The sequence below is a fragment of the Colletotrichum destructivum genome, chromosome 2, assembly GCF_034447905.1.
Source record: "Colletotrichum destructivum chromosome 2, complete sequence".
NCBI lineage: Eukaryota > Fungi > Ascomycota > Sordariomycetes > Glomerellales > Glomerellaceae > Colletotrichum > Colletotrichum destructivum.
The window spans coordinates 611795-634525 of record NC_085897.1 but is presented as its reverse complement, the minus strand read 5'-3'; the positions used below and the strand labels follow the sequence as shown (position 1 = coordinate 634525).

At 57.0% G+C, this 22731-nt stretch overlaps 4 protein-coding genes across 4 annotated transcripts; 1 reads left to right on the top strand and 3 right to left on the bottom strand.

The window, feature by feature from the left end:
- CDEST_02380 (uncharacterized protein) lies at nucleotides 1-5302 on the bottom strand. The gene is made up of 4 exons (XM_062918539.1): nucleotides 4636-5302; nucleotides 4017-4521; nucleotides 3224-3965; nucleotides 1-3155 (listed from the first exon to the last, which is right to left on the bottom strand). Exons 1-4 carry the CDS (start codon nucleotides 4840-4842, stop codon nucleotides 1793-1795), a joined length of 2817 nt encoding a protein of 938 aa, XP_062774590.1. The 5' UTR covers nucleotides 4843-5302; the 3' UTR covers nucleotides 1-1792.
- Nucleotides 5303-9368: 4066 nt separating this feature from the next.
- CDEST_02379 (uncharacterized protein) lies at nucleotides 9369-13313 on the top strand. The gene is made up of 6 exons (XM_062918538.1): nucleotides 9369-10618; nucleotides 10681-10700; nucleotides 10793-10893; nucleotides 10957-11181; nucleotides 11246-11860; nucleotides 11918-13313. The coding sequence occupies exons 1-6, from the start codon at nucleotides 10549-10551 to the stop codon at nucleotides 13116-13118; spliced, it is 2232 nt and encodes a 743-aa protein (XP_062774589.1). The 5' UTR covers nucleotides 9369-10548; the 3' UTR covers nucleotides 13119-13313.
- Nucleotides 13314-13635: 322 nt separating this feature from the next.
- Nucleotides 13636-15955, bottom strand: CDEST_02378 (Putative major facilitator, sugar transporter, major facilitator superfamily). Its single transcript, XM_062918537.1, has 5 exons — nucleotides 15762-15955; nucleotides 15475-15673; nucleotides 15102-15366; nucleotides 14339-14974; nucleotides 13636-14259 (listed from the first exon to the last, which is right to left on the bottom strand). The coding sequence occupies exons 1-5, from the start codon at nucleotides 15791-15793 to the stop codon at nucleotides 13841-13843; spliced, it is 1551 nt and encodes a 516-aa protein (XP_062774588.1). The 5' UTR covers nucleotides 15794-15955; the 3' UTR covers nucleotides 13636-13840.
- A 3506-nt stretch (nucleotides 15956-19461) lies between these two features.
- On the bottom strand, nucleotides 19462-22235 carry CDEST_02377 (uncharacterized protein). The gene is made up of 2 exons (XM_062918536.1): nucleotides 21970-22235; nucleotides 19462-21831 (listed from the first exon to the last, which is right to left on the bottom strand). Exons 1-2 carry the CDS (start codon nucleotides 22137-22139, stop codon nucleotides 19731-19733), a joined length of 2271 nt encoding a protein of 756 aa, XP_062774587.1. The 5' UTR covers nucleotides 22140-22235; the 3' UTR covers nucleotides 19462-19730.
- Between the last annotated feature and the right edge of the window lie 496 nt (nucleotides 22236-22731).

Below are 22731 nucleotides of genomic sequence, written 5' to 3'. Positions count from 1 at the left end.
GGAGAGTGATGAATACACGAGGACATGCTGCCAACCGTCAAGGAAGGGCATGGTGCCAGGCGTACAGCCTTGTTTGGAGTGCGATGCGTTGGGTAGTTTAACGTCGAGGCAGGGATAGACGAGAGGGTACACCAGCACTACCCGGGACCATGCTGGTGATCATGTACATGGAAAGAGACCGCTTCTTTCCTTTGGTAAACGTTCGACAAGTAGCTGATGCCGGGGACAACGGAATGTGACGAAATTTGGCTGCAGTCGTAACCACGAGCCATGATGCCGTGTTGCAGTCAAGGACTGCATGCTGGCTGTTGATGGAGTCTGCTCAGCCTAGCTCCGCCTAGAACTCTTGGAAGGTGTAGAAAGGGGTATTCGCCATGGCCCGTCTGGCCGAAAGATCGTCCATAGAAATGCAAAGAAAATCATGCTGATGCTACGATTGATGTGACGGATCAACTGACGCAGACGAGTGATTAGTCTGGATGGCGAACTGTCAAGGCGAAATACGCCGAGACGATGCAGGTAGCGCAGCCTGAGTGCAGCAGTTTAAGGTCATGCTGAGGACCGCGACAACTTGTTCCAGCTGAAGGACGCGTAGCAATGGGCCACTCAAATAGTGGGTAAGTTAGAATCGAGTCTGAATGCACGGCGAAAAGTGACAGGAGTGACGAAGAATGGCAAATGGCGAGGCCCGAACAGCGAACATACCTGCATATTGCGTAGAAAAACCGTCAAGAATCTCGAATGCCAGAATCGCTGTCCAGCAACGTGCCAGCCAGTCTGAAGCTTTGTCTTGAACGGCCACCCTTGACACTGAAGACAGGCACCAGTGTCAGAGAGGAGAGCTAGCGCGGTTGGCGATAGGGAAGAAACGCGCCGTTATCCTCGACTCGCGAGAAGGCCAACGCTGGGGGGAAGCGTCAGAGACGTGAGGTCTGGAGGAAGGAGATCATGGCGAAGAAATGAGAGAGGGGGCGGGAGGAAGATGAGAAACTTCCTCCTTTCCCACACTGAAGGGCGATGAGGGTCGATGTGGTGGTGTGGTGATGTGTGAAGATTGGAGGAGGTGGAAGGTGAAAGGTGGAAGAGAGAAGAGGGAAAAGACGAAGTCGGTAGGTAGGCCGTCAAAGCACGTGAGGCGGGATGGTGTTGTCCAGGAGGAAGGAGCAAAGGGCAAGGGCAGCAGGATCGTACCTTCCGTCAGTCCACTATGCCCAACCTGTCACAGGCAAGAGCGAGCAAGACAGCAGTGAGTGAGTGAGCGAGTGAGTGAGGCGGGGTTGACTGAGGTAAAGGTGAAATTCGATGAGATGATGAAGAGGGCGACCGATGCATGAAACAAGCCCCCCTCTGCATGTTCCTAATGAAGGGGGGCACCAATGCCGCCCACGGCAAGGCTGTATAGGTCGCTGCAGACGGGTCGTTGGACGCGACCTGATGCAGTGCAACAGCAAAACTCCGTCACCACAAACAACTCCCAAGGACGACACCTGTCACGATGATGAGCCATGGACACCAAAGCTATGTTGTAAATGTTTTCGCCCCTTTCTATTTAGGAATATCATCAACACCTTTCCCTGCCACGCCAAGCGGCGGTGCAACGCTGCGAGGGCGGCAATATCCCGTGTGAAAAAACAAGAAACAAATCGTCCATGACTCCGTAGCATATACGCATATACGCCCGTCCTGTTCCCAAAGTAGATACGCCGCACAACGTCCGCAAGATCCTCCTTTTGACTACCTAACTATTAGTATCCCTCTCGTCTGTGCAAAAGCTACCTGCCTCCCCCCCACTTCATGCCTGAGCCCAGCCACTTCCGACATTGGCGGAACCGTTCATGCCCATGTTGAGGAGGGCGTCGATGTCGCTCATGCCTTCGTTTTCGAGGACATTCATGAGCTCAACCTGCTGCTGCTGGCTGAGACTACCCTGCCGCTCTTGCGACCAGTTGAACGGCTGGTTGCCAAAGTGATCCAGCCCTAGGCCGGCGTTTTGCGTGTTCAGTCCGTGGGCCTGTAGTGACTCGCCAAAGAAACTATTGCTCATGGAGCTGAAGGTTTCGGGATTGATAAAGGGCGGCGGGGGATTGAACCAGTCTGTCACTGGGTTGTAAGCGGGCAGCGGCCGTTGGGGAGCGCCGGGATTCGATGTTGGAGGCGGTGGAGGAGGAGCAAAGTTTGGTGCTCTTCCCGACTGGCCCGGGCCCGGGAGCGGGGGTGGTGACATGTTCGTGCTGTGTTGGGCCATGTTGGGCGTGCCGTGCTGGAGGACGAGGGGCGAAGAAGAGTGCGACATGGCGGGGGTGCCCATCGCCGGGGGCGAGACGGTCGAGCTTGATGGCGTTCCGACATGCTGACCCATTGACTCCGGGGGCGTGGGCATCGCGTTGTTAATGGTACTGGGCGGCGATGACGAGGATGTATAACCAGGCGTTGTCGTCGCCGGCGGCGTGGAATCCTCGAGTGGCGATTCGGGGGGGTATGCCGAGAAACGGCGTCCCATGTTCTCATTAGACGAGTTGCCCCAAATAGAGTTGGATCGGAAGGTCGGATGAGGGGGAAAATTGGGATCCCACTGATATGTGTTCATGGATTCGGGCGTCGCGTCGAACACGAAGCCGAACTGCGGTGGGTTATGGGGTGGGTTGACCTTGAACGACGGTCCGCCGCCGCCAGGTGCTGTCGATGCCGAGATCTCGGAACCCTGCGGCGAGTTGCCGTCAAAGAGCGATGGCGGAGTGGTAAAAGTGCTAGACGGTTGTAGCACAGGGGTATCTCTCGCTTCGTAGCTCTGCAAGCAGGCCTTTGCGAAGATGGAATACAGTTGCACAGCCTGCGCGGTCCCCGGCCAGCGTTCGGTGCACTGTTCCAAAATGTCGAGTGTCTGGTCTCCCAGCTCCTCCACTTCCTCTCGAGGGTGAGCTTGCCGGATCTCAGGGTATGAAACGGTCCACAGCAGTGTGTTGAGAGACATGTAGAGGTTGAGGAGGAAGACCCAGGTAATGTCCACAGCCGCCTTTTCCATTTGCTGCTTTGAAAGATTGATGATGTAGGATGCGCCCTCGAAGCAGATGGCCGCAGCACGTGGAGATGGCTTGGGCACTTGCGGGGACGGGCGGTAGAGGAAGATGCGCATCTGGTGGTATCGCCCGGTGAACCTGCAGGGGAACGAATGATTAGCTCGGTCTCTCTCTTTCTCTCAACAACCACCCCATGCTAGACGTACCAAGGTCTGCACCACGCCGGGTTCTGAGGCGAGGAATCGATCCAATGCTGGATGTCGCTTTCCATCTTGGCGAACCACGGGTGAGTCTCGTCCCTGGGTTCGTCGCGCTTCTTCTCATAGAGCACCCTCCTGATCTCGGCCTGCTCCATGCGCATTTTGAAGAAATGCAAAGCAACTAGCTTCTTCTCGCTCGTAGGTCCCTGGCCGATGCCATCTGCTGTAATGTACTCGTCGTCGACGGTGGCAAATGGCTCGACGTCCATCCGGTCGTCGACCTTTGAGAACCCGTTCGGTCGTCCCATGCTGTGCGCCAGGCCGGCCTCCATGGACGTGATGATATAGGCTAAGCGGCGGCGCATGTCGAGCGTCAGCGGGTCCATCGAGTAGCCCGCAGAAATGGTCTTCTCATCGGTAAGACCCTCAGCCTGACAGACGCGTGTGGCCAAGCCCACCATGTAGTATACAGCGGTTCTGGTCGGGGTCAAGAGAGAGTATTGGCCGATCATTGCAAGACTCTGCAGGGACTTCAAGTCTTTTGGCCGAACGACTTTTTCAAAGTGCTCCATGGCAGCCAAATAGTAACTGTCTGCGAGACCAGCATATTGCGGGTCCATTTTTTGCAGGCTAATGGCAAACACCATGCGGACAATCAGGTTCTTGTAGGGGTCCTGGTCTCCCGCGTATACGGCCTCGAGGTCGTCGAGGAATCGTTTTTCGTGCAGCGTGGGCCAAAACACTTGGGCTATCGCAGCGTCAGTCAAGTGACAGGTGACAGAGGAGATAGGGAGCTTACAGCGCTGGCAAAAGACATCAACGAGCTTGTTCGCGACGGGTCTGGTCGGCAGAGCCTGGGCAGGGTGGGCGCTGATCATGGGATAGCTCTTTTTCCTATCCCTCGTCATGACGATGGACTGCATGCGCGTCATCCGCCTGGCGCGGACCTCAGGTATCAATTCGGATATCCGCTTCGAATCAGTAAAGAGTTTGGCACCCTGGACAAGCAATCGCGTCATTGCGATGCCACTGCTCGGTCCCAAGTAGCGGGGCGTCTCGTCGGTGTCGTTCAGGCGAACCAGGCCTCCAGGGCGGACAATGTCTTCGTCGACATGGGAGAACTCGTTGTCGTCGTCGGTGTACTGTCGCAACTCGGCCTCGAGGGCGCGAACCTTCTCCTGCAGCTTGATGACATAGTTGCGATTGATCTTCTTCCCTTTGGTGGTGTCGAAGTATTCGCAAACGGAGCCGGCGCGCTCGCAAGGCAGGCAACGGGGCAGGGTGGGATCACATCTCGTCTTGCGCTGGCAAAGGGAGAGAAAGTCAGTCCTGACACGAGTCCAAGGGTGACACCGTGACGCATGTTGAACAGAAGAGCTCGGGAAGGGCGGAAAGCAAAGGGGCAGAGTTCCACAAACCTGACGACAACGACAGCAAGCGGTCAAAGTATGTGCGATGCGATTTGAAGGGCCGTCACTTTCGGGATCTTCACGACTCGCAGGAGGAATGCGCGCGGCGCCCGGGTAGAGTTGCGGGGGATGATTGGGAGGCGGATGGTGATGATAGGGCGGGTTCGGCGGCATCATGTTGCCCAGGCCATGGCGGAAGACAGCTGCGGCGTCCATGGGCCGGGTGGAGGGCGGCTGGGCGAAAGGCTGAGGCTATTCCCCGGTACAAACGCGAACGAGGGAGTCGATGGAAGACTTGACGGGCGAGCCGGGCTTGTGTTTTCGCCTATTTCCCTCCGTCTTACTCTGCCTTTTCTCTTTCTCTATCTTTCTCTCCTCTCTCCACCAACACTGGCTGGGTATCTGGGGAGGAGTAAGGGGGGGTAAGTCGAAGACGGATGCGGAGCAGTAAGGTTTACGATGCGGAGGTGTATGCAGATGAGGATATTGGACAAGCGTAGGAACAGGCAGAAATTCTCATGATTCGGCGGACGAGGAGATCGATCGAGTGTCGAGGGTATCGTCGTGGGAGGGGCTGCGTCGTCGCGTGGACTCGAAAGCGGCTTGATTGATTGATTGATTATTGGGGACGTCCAAGAGGAGACGAAGAGACAGGAAGAGAGCGGTTCCACGTCCGGGTCAGGTAGCAGCAGACGCAGCAGGAGCAGCAGGGAAGCATTCGTACGTGGGAAAGTGACAGGTCCGCCGTCTAGGTCGTGGCCGGATTGGTGGGAGCGGGGCCTTCGTGGGGGGGGCAGAGGGGGAGAGGGGAGGGGAGGAAGGGTACTCGATGAAGCGTGTTGAATTAGCACATGTGACATGTACCTATTCTTCCCCCCCTTGCCCGGCGGAAACTAGAGCATTCCCGCCAATGCCCCCTGGGAATCCCGGCTGGTGATTCGCTAATCAGGGAAATCGGACTGAGCGACCACCGACTGGCAAGGTTCACGGGTACCAGGTGGCTGTAAGGGCGTTTCAGAACCATTGCGGCGGGGATGGGACCTATAGCAGATGTCTGTGTACCTTAATTGAACTCTGTTCAGAGTGGACGACACATACTGGGCGGGTATGGGTATCTTGTATCTTGTCGCTATGTCGTGATGACAAGTAGACTAAGTGCCTAAGAATGCAGCATAAAGCTTGAAGATCTCGTCACAGTGACGGTGGCTGCGACCGAGCTGGAACCGGCGCGGCCGTCAACTTCTATGTCTGGCAGGAGATGACTCCTGAGTCCTAGTTCCCCCCTGACGGAAGGACAGCCCTACCTGTCAGGCTGGCACTGGTACTGTTTTTTGGGGTCCGTGAGGTTCCAACAGACTCAGGTGGGTTGAAGATTGTACTGATGTGGGCAGCATGTGGGCCATGGGTCATGGGCCATAGCGTTGTGCAATTTTGCCCATAAAGAGAGCAAAGATTGATTTTGTCGCCAAGAGCGGGAGCCGTTGGCAATGACATGCGCTGCCGACTGCTGACCAAATCAGGGACCGCTAGCATTAGTTTGTTCCGGCTTAGCCGGGCAGCCTGTGTGTCCATGGGCGGGTTGAAGAATAGGGATACGAACATGGAGATGTGGTTATATGGTCATTGACATATCGACATGGTCATCAACTCATCTTGCCCGTCTGTCCAAACTGCTCCGGGGTGCCGAGCGGTGCTGCGTGTGTGTGCGTGTGGGTGTGTGTGTTTTGTGTGTGCGCGACAGCGTCTTCAAGGTGCTCCTGCCCTGCGCAGAGGGCGGCCCTGACCCGCTCCACAATTTGCTTCCATGCTCCTTCCATGACCGTCTTCCCCAAGGATTTTCTCACATGATTCGCCATAATCTCCACTCAAGGACAAATCGCACCTGCCCTAGAATTATTTCCCAGGGTGCCTGTAGAGGTGGTGGCTATGTAATTATGGATTTTGATTATGGGACATCCCCCCGTCCATTGGCCGTTTTCTCGATTTTCCATGTCGATTTTCTCATCAGGCCGCTCGTTATCGCTACCAAGGATGAATTCCGGAAGAATTCACTTCCCTATACTCCCTGGCAAAAACAAAAGAAGAAAAAAACACAGAGCGTCACATGCCACTGCACAGACAAAGCTGTCAAACCACCCACTTACCGTTGGTCTATTTTCGATTCGAAGCCCCGGTCATCCGGAGCGTGGTGTTTGAAGCCAGCAACGGTCACAAGCTTCTGGAAAGACAGAGAGACAGACAGAGAGACAGACAGAGAGACAGGCAGAGAGACAGACAGAGAGACAGACAGAGAGACAGACAGAGAGACAGCCAGAGACACAGACAGATACGATGAACCCATCGCACACCCACACCGCCGGCCGGGAGTTCTACTTAGTAATAGGTGCATGACTAACCGCTGTCAACCACCTCCTGGAGAATATGGAGAAGAATATCAGCTTCGTCACACCGTCTCTTTGCCCGCGCCCGCGCCCGCGGCCACCGCTCGATATTCCCTTTTAAGTCGAGTCGAGTCGAGTCCAATGCAATGTAAGGTGCATTTGCCACTCGCGGCTCTGTCCACTGTACAAACACAAATGCTACTTAGGTAGGTGATGACTAGTCCGCCCTAAACCTCATTTCGAAGCATTCCCGGCGTGTAGAGAACCTTTTCTGGACACAAACACCCTTGAGCCCGTCTAGGCTAGCTCGGAACCACCCCACCTTGCCTTTTGCAACTTGGCATCCCATCTTGTCGATTCCAATCTCTTGTTTGACCGATGTACAGATACTCTCTCTGTACAGATACATACCGTCACCGTCTACGCCGTTTACAAGTACAGGAAGCTCTCCATGTCGTTTCCCGCGGATTCTGCTCCCGCTGTTGCTCCATTGACTTCAATATCACAGGAGGGATCAGGGGGTTTCCCTTACCCCGCGCTGCTTACTTCGCGATATCTCGTCGAGGATCGTCGCCGCTAAGAAAAAATCTCCCATCGGGACTCGCAAAGCGTACGGAAAATTCGCAGAGATAAACAGCGGCTTGCAAAACAAAATATGGTACTGCGGGCTCGGACACGGAAACATCGTCGCGCCCTGCATGGGATGGTTCTCTTGGTTTTCTTCGCATCCAGCCTGAGCGGGGGAGAGTTGCCGTCCGTCCCAGCAGGCGGATGGATACCACATTGAATCTCAAAGCTTCGCCCGTATCCATCTTTGTGCCAAGACTTTTTCGACCCCGACGCAGTTCGTTGGTGCCGCTCGGCCGGAGTCAACGTACTGTTTCGGCCAGACCTTCCTGCTCTCATGTTTAACACGGAAAATATACAGGCACGAAAGCATATCTTGTACCCCCCTCGCTCCCGCGACTGCCGTCAATTAGCCTCTGTCGAAACTGTCAGATATGTCCCTCCGAATTTGGAATTCTCGCCGCCGTCCTAGAAAACCAGCAGGCATTCATTCGCCCTTCGCTCTTGTTTGAAGGCAGTGGTGTAGTGCGAATGAACAACCTAGAGAGACCCCTTTGAAAGCACATGTGGGAACAGGTATCACATTGCCAGCTCCACGTCTTTGTCCACAGCACTCAATATAGATATAGATAAGCGTACCGACGTATTTTCGTATTGGGTGGCCAGTGCCAGGTGGTCTGCCATGGCCATGGCCGTTTCGGCGGCACGCACCTCCTCGGCAGCTCACGGCAAGACAGACTGCAGCGCTGGGCGCATAAGGCATGGATGTTGCTGGCAACAAAGCGAGCCATCATCGCTCTCGCCTTCGGCTTCCTCATTCTTTTTTTCTGAATATGTATCCGTAGGGCCTGATAGTCTTTTCGAACCGAGCATATCCTCCATGGCTGTGCAAGCAGGGGATGCCAGGCGGCGCGGCCGAGAGGAGGCATCGACACTCGCTGTGGATGCCGTGCATTGCACAAGACGACCGGCAAGTCATTTGATGGGCAGGAGATGCGTGGGGCTAGCCAACCAGACCAGACCAGACCAGACAGACACTTAATCGCGCCATCGAAAGCGCGTGCGGAAGAGGACGGTATCTATCTGTACAAGACTTGTGTCGGTCGGCATCCCGCACCACAAAACTTGAACGGTCGGGCTGGAGGTCGAGCCCGAACGGCACACACAAAATCGACGACGTCTTTGATGTGAGACGGGCCCAGGCGGAAACCTTATCGCTACGACACCCGGCTTGCTGGCCTTCGCGGATCGCTGCCCCCCTCCCCACGCGGCCTGTCACTTCTCCTCCTGTTCGCGTTCACCATTCGCGGTTCGCCTTCTATTTTTGTTCCAGAATATTGCATCTGCCGGCTTCCCCATATTGCGTCGTCGGCACGCTGTGTCCCTGACTGCCTGCCTGAATCCTCGTCCCAGATCGGGAGCCCCGACCAAGCAACAGAAGGCTGAGGGATGGAGCTGCAGAGATCCCTGGAACCCCCTTCCGGCCCAATTTACATCAACAAGCAGGTGGCATGGGCCGCAGGGGAGGGGCTTTATCTGGCAGCAACAACAACAGGGGACAGGGGCTTTGCGCCTCCCACCAGCGCCTCCCACCACCACCCACCCAGGTGCCCGCCCACCGCACTCAAGCCTTGGTCAGGCAGACGGGTCCCAGGCGGGGTAAGCAGATGTCGGTTCGTTTAGTCGCGTCGCACGGCACAAGAGAGGGGAAGGAAGGCAAAGCGGGAAGTGTCGTATTAGACTATGCCGCCGATCCCCTCCCCTCCCCTCCCCTCCCCTCCCCTCTGCCCTCTGGGCCCTCTTCAAGTCTCAAGAACACGCCGTTGCTGCTGTCGCTGCTGCTGTTAGGTGCCCGCCCTTCCATACTACGCGACGGTTCCGCGGCATACGATACGGAATACCAAACCCCAAGCCCTTTCTCCCCTTGCCCTGCTTGCTCCCTTTCTTGTCTCGCTTTTCCACCTTGTTCGGGCCCCAGTGGGGTATGGTATGTATGGTCTGGCCTCGTCTTCCCCCCTTCCCCTGCCTTGCCGCGCCTTGCCTCGCCTTGCTTCGCCTTGCCTCGCGCTCCTCTTCAGCTTAACAAACCGGCGATTGCACCACACCACGGATATTGCGGGAGACCGTAGCGCGACAGGAAGAACAAGGGCTGCCAGACCTTGAACGACTCGCGCACCGTCGTCGTCTCGTCTCAGACAAGTGTTGTTTACCTGGGTCTATGGTGTGCGGATACCCCAGCACTCGCCCCTCTCCCCAGACACCTACCTACCTGTACAGAACACTACCTACTTACTTCGTCCACTGCTCATCCCTCGTGGCTGCGCTTGGGTTCTGCTGCACTCCTGCACCGCAGATCAGTTCGCCGCGTTTTGGTCCTCTGACAGCCGCACACTTTTAGCCGCCCCAAAGATCCGAGGATCGCACCCATCATCGGTTGCGACCCCTCTAAACTCTCTCGCACTCTATCAAGCCGTGAGCCTCGATATTTCACAAGTCTCCGACCGCCGATGCGCCATCTGCTACGCCATACGCGATACCGCGCTTAGGACGACGACAACGACGACGATCGGCTCGGTTCGCATTCGTGTACTCGCCGCCAGCCCCCTGCCACTGCTGCGCGACAGTTCCCGCTTTCTTCTTGAGCGTCTCAAAGTCTCATCGGCGACATTCCGGCCTTAGCTCGACATAGACGGACTGTAACGAGCCCACCCACCATCCTTCTGTTCTCTCCGGTCTTCAAGCGATTTGCCACTTCTTCACTACTGCACTGCGCCTTGTCGCTTGACAAACGAGAGATACGTAGAGTCGGCAAGAGTCGCTTAATCTCTCATCCCTTTGGCGCACCAGACGTCAAGCTACTCCTCCCGTTCGTCACAGTCGGCGTGCGATTCGCCCGTCGACCTCAGATCCGCTCGGTAGCGCGGCCTCGAGGCACGGCGGCACCTCGTTCCCCCGTCGCGTTCTAGTCGCTCCAATGCCGCGGTCCAGTTTCTCCGATAATCCCTTGTTGCGGGTATCACGGCCTGTCTCGGCCTGCTCGCGATGTGAGTTCTCATGGTCGCGGCTGACTGCTTCTGTTTCATGCGAGGCTAATCTTGCCCCACAGGTCGAGCAGCAAAAGTCAAGGTATATCATGTCCTTCCCCGGCTGCTCACGCCCTTGATGCATCCATCCCATCGGTCGGGCTCACGCTGACGCATGTCTTGCTGCTCCCTTAGTGTGATGGAAAGCTCCCGGCCTGCACCGCTTGTGAAAAAGCCGGCCGTGAGAATGAGTGCTCCAGTGCCAACGACCAGTTCGCCAGAGGCAAGGAGAGAAGGTTTGTCGACATGCTCCTTGCAGCAGCACCTCTTGTCCTGCAGCCGAGCTAATGGCATGTCAGTTACGTCGCGGCCCTCGAGCTTAGGGTCGAAAAGCTAGAGAAACGACTGGCGTTTGCCAGGTCGCGCAAGGCGTCGGTCAACCTACATGACATCGACGAGGCGACGGCAGCCCCTGCTGACCGCAAGGACTCTTTGGCCAACATCCGGGCTGCTATCCATCGCAAGGCTGCCCGTAAGAGGGAGGACTCGGATGTCAACTCGCTCGTGTCCGATTTCGGCTTTTTGTACGCCGCCACACCCCATCCCCTTCCATTGCGTTAACGCCACCAGCGCTGATGTCTGAATTAGGTCTGTCAATGCAACGACGCGTGATTTCGAGCCGTCGGTGAGCGGCATGACGTTTGCTCGCCTGGTGTTAGCCGCCGCAACTAACGACGATGTGCCCGACCCGACGGAGGATAGCTTCCCGACAAGAGCCGAGGCCTTTGCCATCGTCCAGTATTACATGGCCAACATCTACGCCCTGTTCCCTTCCTTTTCTGAAACGCATCTGCTTACGGTTCTCGACGACGTCTTCCAGCAAGATGAAAGGGTCAAGGATCGCCTCAAAGATGCCGACTTCTGGCTCCTCTACATGGTGCTCGCCATTGGGTACATGGCCCAAAGCAGGGGCAAGCAGGACGAGTACTACCGTCGCGGCCTCGACTTCGTGGCTCGCGCATTGCCCTTTGCCGACAAAGCATTGATGCCGGGCTATCCTACACAGATCCAGTCGCTCATCCTCTTCACGCAATTCTCGATGCTTGACCCCGCTCACTTTGACAGCTGGTATCTGATTGGATTCGCAAGTCGGGCTGTGGTCGACCTGGGCTTTCATCAAGATCCACCGCAGCTACAAGTCCCGGACAAGGCGGCGCTCGATCTCAGGAGGAGGATGTTTTACAGTGTCTACGCGCTCGATAGGTGAGCTGTCCTCGACGGCAACGGGAACGCAACAGTGTTTTCTAACATCGCCCGCAGAACTATCAGCATGATTCGTACCAGATCCTTTTCCTTCACCGACGACTCAATCAATGTCGAGTACCCCAGCAACTCGGGCTTGTCCTCGGGACCCATCACGGGTCCGCAATCCGCAGACTCGGCGTTGGTGCTGTTCCAGCTCCGGCGCCTCCAATCGGAATGGTACCAAACACTCTTCCAGGCAGACTCGGCACCCCTGCCCGATGCTGCTTCTTTTATCTGGCAAATGTGTCTCGAGATGAGGGAGTGGCACGAGTCTTTGCCAGACAACCTCTCTTCAGGTGTTCGAGAGCTCTTTGAGCTTGAGCTGAGATACAGCTACATATACTGCCTCGCACCCAGTGATCGGTCGCCTCACTTGACAGACTACGCGCGGAGGCTTATTTTCGAACACGCCATCGCATATATGAACACGATTCATAACGTCGCCCATGGCACCACGAACTCGGCATTCTACACCTCGCTGGATGCGCTCAAGGTCTACTTCGTAGCCATGCAGTTCCTCACCGCCCTAAATGCCGCCCGCGAACTGCTCATTTCCGAACAAAGAATCATCCCACCCATCACCCGTCCGGGTACTGCGCCTCCTCCACCCCTTCCACACCGGCCCATCGGCGGCGAAGACAGCTTAGATAGGAGCATACGATGCCTCCAGCAGGTGTTTGAGACGTTGGATAGGTTTTCTCAGCGGTGGGATATTGCGTCTCAGCTCAAGACGACGTTTGAATCCATTTCTTCGGATCTATTCTCTTGGCTTCAGGTTCGCCGCCAGATGAGGGAACAAGGGCAGTTGCCACAGCAACAGCAACAGCAGCATCACCAGCAACAGCAACAGCAACAGCAAACGCAACAACAACATCAACAACAACTCTATCAACATCAACAACACCAACAACATCAACATCAACAACATCAACACCAGCACCAACACCATTCCCCAACGCCCCAGGGACCCTCGCCACCACAGGCCCAACTTCCATCCTACCCGCCCCACCCTCACCCTCATCCCCAGGTCCTCATGGCGGCGCCTCAGATGCACATGCAAGGCATGATGCAGCAGCACCAGGGTCAATCAGGCCAACCCATGATGCAGCAACAGCAGCCTCAGACGGGGCAACCAATGATGCAGTACAGATGGGTCGATGGGACGGGACAGACAATGACTGGCCCTCCTCCAGGACAGGGCGGACCGGCCATGTGAGTAGATGATGTTCTACAAGGAGGGTTCAGGTGCCCATGTATTCTTACCTTATGAGACAATGCTATTTTCAAAACCAAACTAGGAATAGTTTTAGTGTCTTGCTGCCGGGGTTATGTGCATATTCCGTCTTATCAACAAGATGTGACATGCACGCACGAAGTAGAACCTCATAAAGATCCTAGTTGGTCATGTCCTGGGTTGAGACGATGAGTCTAGCTTGTTTGTCTTTCTGGAAACTCTACTAGCGTCTAGCTTGATGAAGTGTTAAGGGCACATCCGATGTTCCCATATCCCATCTCAACTCTCGGGCCATGGGATGTCCACCATGGAATAAACCCCTACGTCCGACATCCGCGCCATCTGATCTGGGTCTTCATTGTGGAAACGCATCATAGGTAACAGGTGTACCTCCATGTGCACGACAATAACCATTCCGAACTTGCTCCATTGCTCAGAATTGATCGAGGTTGACCGGGCTTCGGTTGACCGATGTGGCAAACCGGAAGGCCGACTAAAGGTAGACGGGGGTTCATTTGGGGTTCCGGATCAAGAGTTGGGAATGGCACATGGCAACCTATTAATTCCACAATCTGGGGTATAATGCGACAACGGTCGACCACTGCCGGGTGACTCGATGTGCTGTGATAATAGTACACCAATCCGCGTTACTCATTACTCCCTCTCTCTCTCTCTCTCTCTCTCTCTCTCTCGATCCAACCTCCTTAAACAACCTGCCTCCGCTCAGACTGCTGCACCTCCGCCCCGTCCTTGCTCCCGGGGGCCCGGTCGTGCGCGTCGTGGGCGCCGTCGTGGCCGGCGACGCCGAGCATCTGGCCGCCCTTCTCGGTGTGGTCGGCGCCGCCGAAGAGGCGGTCCATCTGCTCGAGCGGGATCTGCTTGGTCTCAGGGATGCAGAAGTAGACGAAGACGCCGAGGACCAGGTTCATGGCCATGAAGAAGAAGAGGCAGTTGAGGCCCTCGTTGGCGAGGAAGGTCGGGAAGAACTGCTGGAAGATGGTGTTGGCGACGTTCTGCATCTGCGAGCACATGCCGACGGCCTGTGCGCGCACGTTGACGGAGAAGATCTCGGCTGTCCACATCCAGGTCGTCGCGCCCCAGGTGGGTTTGTAGAAGAAGATGACTTTGGGGAGGGGGTGTTTTGTTAGCTTTGCCGGGTCTATATAGAATGGAAATGCGGGGGGGGGGGGTTAAAGGCTTACATAGGAACAGCAGGAACACAATGGCAATGCCTACGGGCTCGCTCTTGGTGCCGTCGGCGGCGGTGGGGGTCTTCATGCCGACGATGGGGACGATGAGCATGCAGACGGCCATGCCGGCGGCGCCGACCATGAAGAGCCAACGGCGGCCGAAGCGGTCGGCGGTCCACATGGCGTTGAGGGTGAAGAAGATGCCCATGGTGGCGTTGAGGGCGTTGATGAGGTTGATGGTGTCGTTGGAGGGCCAGACCTTCTTGTAGATGGCGGTCGAGTACGAGTTGAGGGTGCCCTGGCCGGTGAGCTGCTGGCCGACGTTGAGGGCGAAGGCGAGGTAGAGGCGCTTGCGGACGGAGGGGTCCTTGAAGAGGGCGGAGTAGCTGCTGCTGATGGCCTCCTTCTCGTACTCGATGGCCTCGCGGATCTGGAGGAGCTCCTCCTCGACCTCCTGCTCGGTGTCGCGGATGCGCATGAGGGCGGCGCGGGCGGCCTCGACGTTGTCGTTCTTCTGGATATACCAGCGCGGGCTCTCGGGCTGGAAGGGCAGGGCGATGATGATGATGATGGGGACGAGCATCTGGAAGATGACGACCATGCGCCAGTCCCACTCGCCGAGCTGTGCGCGGCGCTTGGAGCAGGCGTCTGTGTAGGAGAATCTAGGTGTCAGTCTTTTCTCCTTTCTCTTCTTTTTTCTCTCTTTCTTTTCCGTCCCCCGTTGGCGACATCAGGAAAGAGACGAGAGGAGGGAGAGTGGGGGGGCAAGACGTACAGTTGATCCAGTAGGCGATGAAGCTGCCCACGGAGTAGAACATCTGCCAGCAGGCCATGATGTGGCCACGGATCTCCGAGGGGGCGACCTCGCCGATGTAGACAGGGCCGGCAGTCAGGGCCATGCCCTGGCCGAGACCGATGATGACACGGCCGGCGATGAAGACGCCGATCTTGTGGTGCGGGGTGAAGGTCTGCATGAGGGTCGCGACGATGGTGACCATGCAGCCGATGGCCATGCCCCAGCGGCGTCCGAGGTAATCGGCCTATGGCGAGGAAGCTCTTGTTAGTCGGCGGTGTCTGGGGGAGTAGGCGGCGTCTCTCTCGCGCTGGAATGGAATGGAAAGGAGGAAGGGCAAAAAGGGGGGGCTTACGATGGGGCCGCCAATGAAGAAACCGGCGACGATGGCACCGATGGTGTAGGCGGTGTTGACGAGGCCGATGAGCTGGGTGTCCCTCTTGAGGTCGACGTCGACCCAGGCGAGCCAGTTCTGCGAGCCCTGGAGGGAGTTGAAGACGGAGGCGTCGTAGCCGTAGAGAACCATGCACATGGCGGCCATCAAGGAGATGTACCTGCGTCGACACTGTCAGCGTCTGGTCTAGACGGCAAACACCCTCTGGAGGGTTAAGGGGAGAGAGAGATAGAGAGAGGTTGACTCACCAGTTGTACACTCTTTTCCCGGTGGGAGCCATCTCGACGACGGTTGCTGTCAAAGACAACACTGGGGATCAGGGAAAAGAAGTCGTTATGTCGGCTGGAGAGGGAGCGAGAGACGTGGGTCAGGGCAACTCTGGCAGAAAGGAGGCGAAGGAACCCAAGTTGGAGAGAGTGAGTCGGTCGAGGAGGGAGAGAGAGGAAGGGACACAGCGAGAGATGGGAGATGGGAGGGTTTGTCTTTAAAGGTTTTATCACCAAAAGGGACACACACACACACACACACACACCGCGGACACACCTCATCAAACTAAGCTCGCAGCCGGATCCCCGCAAAGGAAAACCCAATCCCCCATTTTCCCCGTCTCCCCTCATTCCCCCGGTTCTACGTTTCCCGCGACTCCAGGTAAAGCTACGGATAGATGGACAGATAAACAGGGGGAGGGGGGGCGAGGGATACGGAAACGAGGCATGGACTTGCCGCTTCCCCATAATAATCTCGAGGGCGCCGGTCTGGCTGCTAGTGCTGGTTCCGGGGGAGCGGAGGTGGAGTTTGGCAGGTTTGGCAGAAGAAGCGCCGAGGGGGGTGAGCGTCAGTGTGAGTGAGAGTGAGAGCCAGAGAGTCAGGGCCAGATAGTGACAGTGAGAATGAGAGTGATGGGGACGGACTCCTTCGTCCCTGTGAAGTTCCTTCGCTAAAGCCATCAGCGCTGTGAATGCCGTCAAACGCTATATCTTCATGCCCCCGGTTCAAGGCTCGTCGTCCATCCACCAACGGGCAACACGAGCCGAGCGGCGGGACAAGACGAACCCAAGGAATGCGGCGAAAGGACGAAATCTCTTGGCGCGGCACGGGTGCGTGGGCGTCTCTTCCCCAGAACCCTCGTCAACTAAACCTCCCCCCCCTCTTCCTGGGGACCCCCCAACCGCCATCCTTGTCAAGGTTGTCACTCACCCTTTACATCGTACCCTTCTCGGCCGGCGGGAGGGGGAGGGGGGGGGTGTTTGAACTGGCGGAGAAACCCCATCTCTGACGTTCCACCAATGATAATTCCGCCTGGGGCGGTTCCCGGTCATTGACAACCCTGACAAAGTGGATAATAGCGAACCTTTGGCGAGCGGCGCGAACCAGTCACTTTCAACGCCGCGTGGTGGCTGGTCTGGGCAAACGCTTGTTTTCCTCACCTTGAACAACGTCTTCCCCCCTTCCGTCCTGTTTATGCTGGTGCAGGGTCGCCAGCGGAGATGCTAGCAGCAGCAGCAGCAGGAGCTTCTTCATGTGGCCTTCCTTATCGCACAGCCTTGACGCGTGCGCTTGTGAGCCCTGGAGAGTGTGAAGACAGACCGAAGTGGTGGTTGGGTGTGGTAGTAGACAGGATCGTAGGAGGGCGTCAGTGATGGCCCTTGGCGCTGCACATGACGCCTCCCCTCCCCTCCCGATGCCGAGTCCCGGCTCCGGCCACGCCTCACCGTGGGCTCCAACGCTCCCGAGTCGTGGTGACCGTACGCCATTTGCGTCTCTGGTAGTTTCGTCCAGAGAAACTCATTTTTGGTTGACGCAGTGGACTGCTGTTTAGAAGAACGAACGAAAACATGGGTTGACGACGCCGTCTGGTTGAATGGACTCGAAGGTAAAATCCTCGAAAAGAAAAAAAAAACCCCCCCAGAGGGCTTTGCATGTGAAGTGTGACACGGGCGAGTTGGTCACCGCATCCCAGCAGACTCTCCCCCCTTCCATGTTAATCTCAGGGGAGGGAGGGGAGGACAGGCCCATTAATCATGCAGCCCGTCCGATGCAAAATGCCCCCTCGACTGTGGGTGTGGGAGGACCGTTGGAGACGAGAGTCAGCCAGCCAGTCAGCCAGCCAGCCAGCCAGCTAGCCAGCCCGGTCATACTGTCCAGAGGATCCATTTATCAAGGGTTTTAGAAAAGCACCATCTCTCCAGCCATTTTTTGTTGATCTCGCCTCCCGACTTTCTCGTGAGAGAAAAGGGGCATAACAAGAGTAAAAAAGAAGGTGAGGTTCGGTATTACTCGCGCGCAAGACGGGCTTATGGACAAGCTTCATCTCCACGCAGGCCAAGACGCCTCAAAGGCGCACGACAAGCCCCGGCAGCCCTCCTTCTTCGGCGATTTAATGGGATGAGCAGTCCAAGAGAGTCAGCCAAGCACGACCATTCCGCGCATCCCGCGTTGGCACTGCAAGCCACCCGACGCCCCCCAAGGAACACCAAGTGTGCGTGTGTGCGTGTGTGTGTGTGTGTGTGTGTGTGTGTGTGTCTGTCTTTCTATCTACTTGCCATTGAGATATCGCATACCTGTTCTGCCAGTCTTCTCCCAGCCTCTGGTCCCGTTTGACTTGAGGCTCATGAAATTGCGGCATGTGTGTTCCCCAAGTGCCTTGGCAGACGGCATTATGCCGCCGTTGAATCCCAGAAGTCTGGGTACCGAGGGAGAAAGGGAGAAAAACGTGGCGGCCAAAAGCGGTGACACTACCCACCACACAACACCCTCTTTGCCACGTCCAGATCACGGGGGGCGCGGCGCGCGTTGGATTTATTTTGACCTCCTTCAGTGATGCTCTCATCGAAATCCCCCAAACTCACGGCATCCCGGCACCTCGCCTCCGCCATCGTCAGTCGAGACCCCATAACATCCTCTCCGCTCCATCTCCCCCGGACCCCAGACTTCGGTGCCACAATACGGAGCAAAGATGGAAATCGAACCACTTAAGATACAAGTCCCCACGCCAGGCTGGCAACCCATCCTATTCATTCAGCTCTAGAGAGACCGCTTCAAAAAGAATAAAACCAGTGAGCCATCCATTGGAAGGGGATCAAACGGGGTCCCGCTTTGCCCCCGAACGTGATTGATGGAAGAAATGATCATTCCCCAGACGGGGGGAGCCGGTCAAGGCCACCAAAATGCCTAAAACACGATGTACAGACACTAGAAAGGATCTCTCTTCCTTCCATGGATGCACCCACATCCATACTTACCCCTACTAGCTGGCCGCTAACTGGTGTCGTCGAGAACACCACCGCCGCCGTCCTCGCCGGATTGTGGGGACGAACGGACGACTGTCTCTCAGTCTTGTCGAGAGGCAAACACGCCCAAGCCACGGGTCCCTGTCGCGATCGAGGCTGTCAGTCTCCTCTCCTCGCCGGTCCAAGGGCGCTGACGCACGCTACTATCTCACTCCTGCACTCTGTACCCTGCCGACGTGTGCATGTATACATGCAGCATACATACATGCATACCTACAGCGGTCAATAAAAAAAAACGGGGCTGATAGGAGATGGGCGAGTCTGCCGACAGATTCGTTATGCGATTCCATTAGCTTTGGCACCGAGAGGCCGGCTCGCCATCGTCGGCCGCGCCATCTTCATCTCTCAAAGCTGGACCCCTTCTCCGTCTCGGTGTTGGGTGCCTGTTTGCCCGTTTGTTATATCCGGATGACGGAATGGACTGATGTGGTGGACAGACTGTGAATCGTCTCCGGGCCTTAGGCTGTCTTCCCGTCCCCCCCCTGTTGGCGCGCCGATGGGCTATCTCGTCTCGAGAAAATCATCTTGATGTTATTTCCCTTTGACTTCCATACTTGTCCGTACTCGGATCGTTTCGATATTCAGCAGACACGCAAAAAAATGCCGGCAACTGCTTCGAGCGAATTCTGGACACGGTACTCGGACTCGGTAACATAAAACGGGCATGACTACATTACGGAAACTGTCCAAGTGATTGCGGGGGCACAAACGACAGAGGGCGAGACTCGGGAAGCCAGCATGGCGTAAAATTCTTCCAATTTCAATACTTCAGAATTGCTGACTGAGCACTTCTGTCGCTATCGACATCACGAAATCCTGTAGGCGAGTGCGGGTGGCAGAATGGTGACAGACTTCCCACGATTCTAAGCCGCTCTCACTGAGGGAGGGTGTCGGTCGGTTCGCCGTGGCTGGGTCGAACCTCAGCTTTCAAGCGGGTGTGTCAACTGCCCGCGCAGCGTCGCCGAGCGTCAGGTTCGCCAGGCTGGCCGGCGCAGTCTCTGTCCCCGTGGTATCTTTGTGCTTCTTCGTACCGGTCCTCTTCTTACGTTTGGCGGTCCCGAGGCTCACCGGTGGGGCCTCCAATATCCATCTTGCGATGGCGGCAGCGCGCTCCGTTAGGATGGGGTACTCCCTCCCATCGTCCACGCTCCATCGGCGCAGCGCTGGGGAAACTGGACCGGCCGCCCCGGACTCCGGCCTTCCGTTCGTGTTATTGTTCTTCAAGCTCATCAAGTAGGCGTGGTCCTCCTCGGCGCGCTTCTGGCGTGCCGTCACGGCCGCCCGGAAACCGGCCTCGTCGATGACCCTATCATCGTCCAACGCGTCCATGATGGCCTGCTGCCGGATTCTCTCCTTGCGCTGCTCCTCGCTCTCGCCCGCGCCGGGCAACGTGCTGGCGTCCCTGGTGATGGCGGCGGCCGCGAGGGCGGCTGCTTTGGGGGACGGGTGGGTCTTGTTCTGTTGCTCACCGAGCGGCCCGTCGAAAACAGGGAGTGGTGCAGGGGCACAGAGCTGCTCCCAAGACGCCATCATCTGGATCCAATTTTGCGCCCTGCGTAGAACCTCGATCCAGTCCGCCCTCGCCGGAGATCTGCTGGCTTGGAAGATGGGATATCCGTCGGCGAGACGAGCCAGTCGAGCCACCATGTACGCATGGCGGAGGAGCTCCTTGGTAGATGTCTGGACTAAGCAGTGGCAAAGTAGCAAAGAGTGAAGTGCTTCTGTCAGCAAGGGATGGTATGTGATGGCCTCATAGTTGGCCGGCTGCACCGGACCTGACGGACGCACGACTTCTTGGGACGGGTAGGGTGGAATATCGGCCGGTGGGACAGCAGCAAACAGGTCGGACAAAGAGTATGACTTGTAGGGCGGGGTGCTCCCCGCGTCGGGCACGCGGGGGTGACGGATGCCTTTGGCAGCGAGGTTGACCTTCTCGGTGAACTCCTTGGCTACCTTCAAGGGCAGATCTGGGGTGTAGTCGAAATTCGACAAGTAAGCCATGTAATCACGGAGCGCTCTCTTGGCATACGTCTTGACCAGCTTGCGGTGCTCCAGCCGGCTGCTAGCCGCCTCTTTGTCTGCCGCCGTGGGTTCTGGCATCTTCTCGCTCACTCCGGGTCCGTTCCCTAGGTCGAAGAATTCGTTCACACCTTTGGGGGCGCATGTCGTCTCTCCATTGACAGGGGTCTCTGGCAAGCCATCCACGACGTGCTGGCACGCAATGGTCAGATAGACCCCGGCGCGCTGAAACAGCAGCTGTGTCTCCAAACTGCTGGGCTGCTGCTCTTCCATCAAGATGACATCCTGGGTTCTGCGTGATCCGTTCACCACCTGCAACCCCTGGGAAGATGGCGTCCTGTGGAGCGGCTGGTGGAAGCGCTGCACTTGCAGGGCGGCGCTCAAGTCCTGTGCGGCTCCCTCGAAGTCGTCCTTGAAGATGCGGACGGTGGCCCTGGTGCGCAAGGCTTCTCCCTCGGTGGGGCGTGCCGAGATGACCTCGTCCAGGGGCTGCAGGCTGGTGCACTCGGCCATCTGTCGCGAGGGTATTTTTTCGTGGAAGAAGTGGACGTATTTAGCATCCGGGTCGTCCTTGCTGCGCTGCAGAACGAGAGCGCCGATGTCCTCGAGCGGCGAAGCACCCTGCATGGTGGCGACGCTGCAGGCGATCTCGTCCAGACGATAGGCGCGGGAGAGCTTCTGGCTCGCCTGCTCCCTCATACGGAATTTGCGCTCCTTGCTCAGCTTCGTGCCGTGACCGTTACCGACGCCGAAGCCCAACGACGACGCATGGCCGTTGAGCCCGCCATGTACGTTTGTAAGCGTGGGCGAGGCGACATCGCTGGCTGCGCGGACAGCCAGGTTCGTGGCTTCGTCGACCAAGCGACGGATTTTGAGGAGGTCGAAAAAGACGGCGGGGTCGATCGGACGGGGTCGCGGGGCGTTGTAGTTGATGTTGGCGATGGTCTCGAGGATCTCGATGGGCATCTGCAACCAGGGGCCGTGAAAGGAGGAAATGAAGCGCCAATGCCTGTTGCGCAGTCTCTGTTAGTGACGAGCCTCCCGGTCGACGACCCCACGACGTTAATTCCGTCGCTGGAGGGGGGCGCAATGTTTCGGCGCGAAGACACCGACGACGAGGGGCCGAAGAGCAAGAAGGAGAACAGACTTGTTGCGACAGATGATGAGGGCAGGAGCTGCATCGGCAATTGCGCTCGTCGACTTCTTGGACGCCGGGGCCTTGGACGAGCTGCTGGACGAGGTTTGCGATGCGCTCCCGCTGAGCACGCCGTCGCCGAACTCGTCGAGCGTCGTCTGTTTGTTCTTCTTCTTGGCCATGGTCGCACAGAGTCGATCGATGAGGATCCGAGCAGAGCAGGGGGAATATGAGCTGCGAGAAATCGAGACCGCAAGTTAAATGTTCGTCGGGTTTTCCTCTGGGCGCGTTCGCACTCGCACTCGCAGTCGCACTCAGGGAACGGTGACGGTAACGAGGACTGTAACGGCGAAGGCAATGGTGAAGAAGGTGGGGGATTTTATCGTCCAATTGATATTAAGCTCATGGTAATTATTAGCAGTATGTTTATTCCGACGCAGCTCGTTCCATATGCGCGCGATGGCCGGTTGGTCGGTTGCGAAAAAGTGAGAAAGTAGCGATGTCGGTTTCCAGCGCGGAACGAGACTTCGGTTTTTTTCCCCTTGAGTGCGAACTCGAACTCGAACTCCCTTCCCCCTCCTCCCCGAGCCGTTCCTGCCAGAGACCATCAATCATTGTTCTTTCCTCGAGACATCGAAGGGGGGCAGCCAAGGGAAAAGAGTATCACGTGAAGAGCTACAGTCAGATGAGTCAGCAAGCTTACCTCAGCAATTCTATCAGCACTCAGGCAGATAAGATAAGATAGATGCTCGACTACTGCGTTGATCATGATGG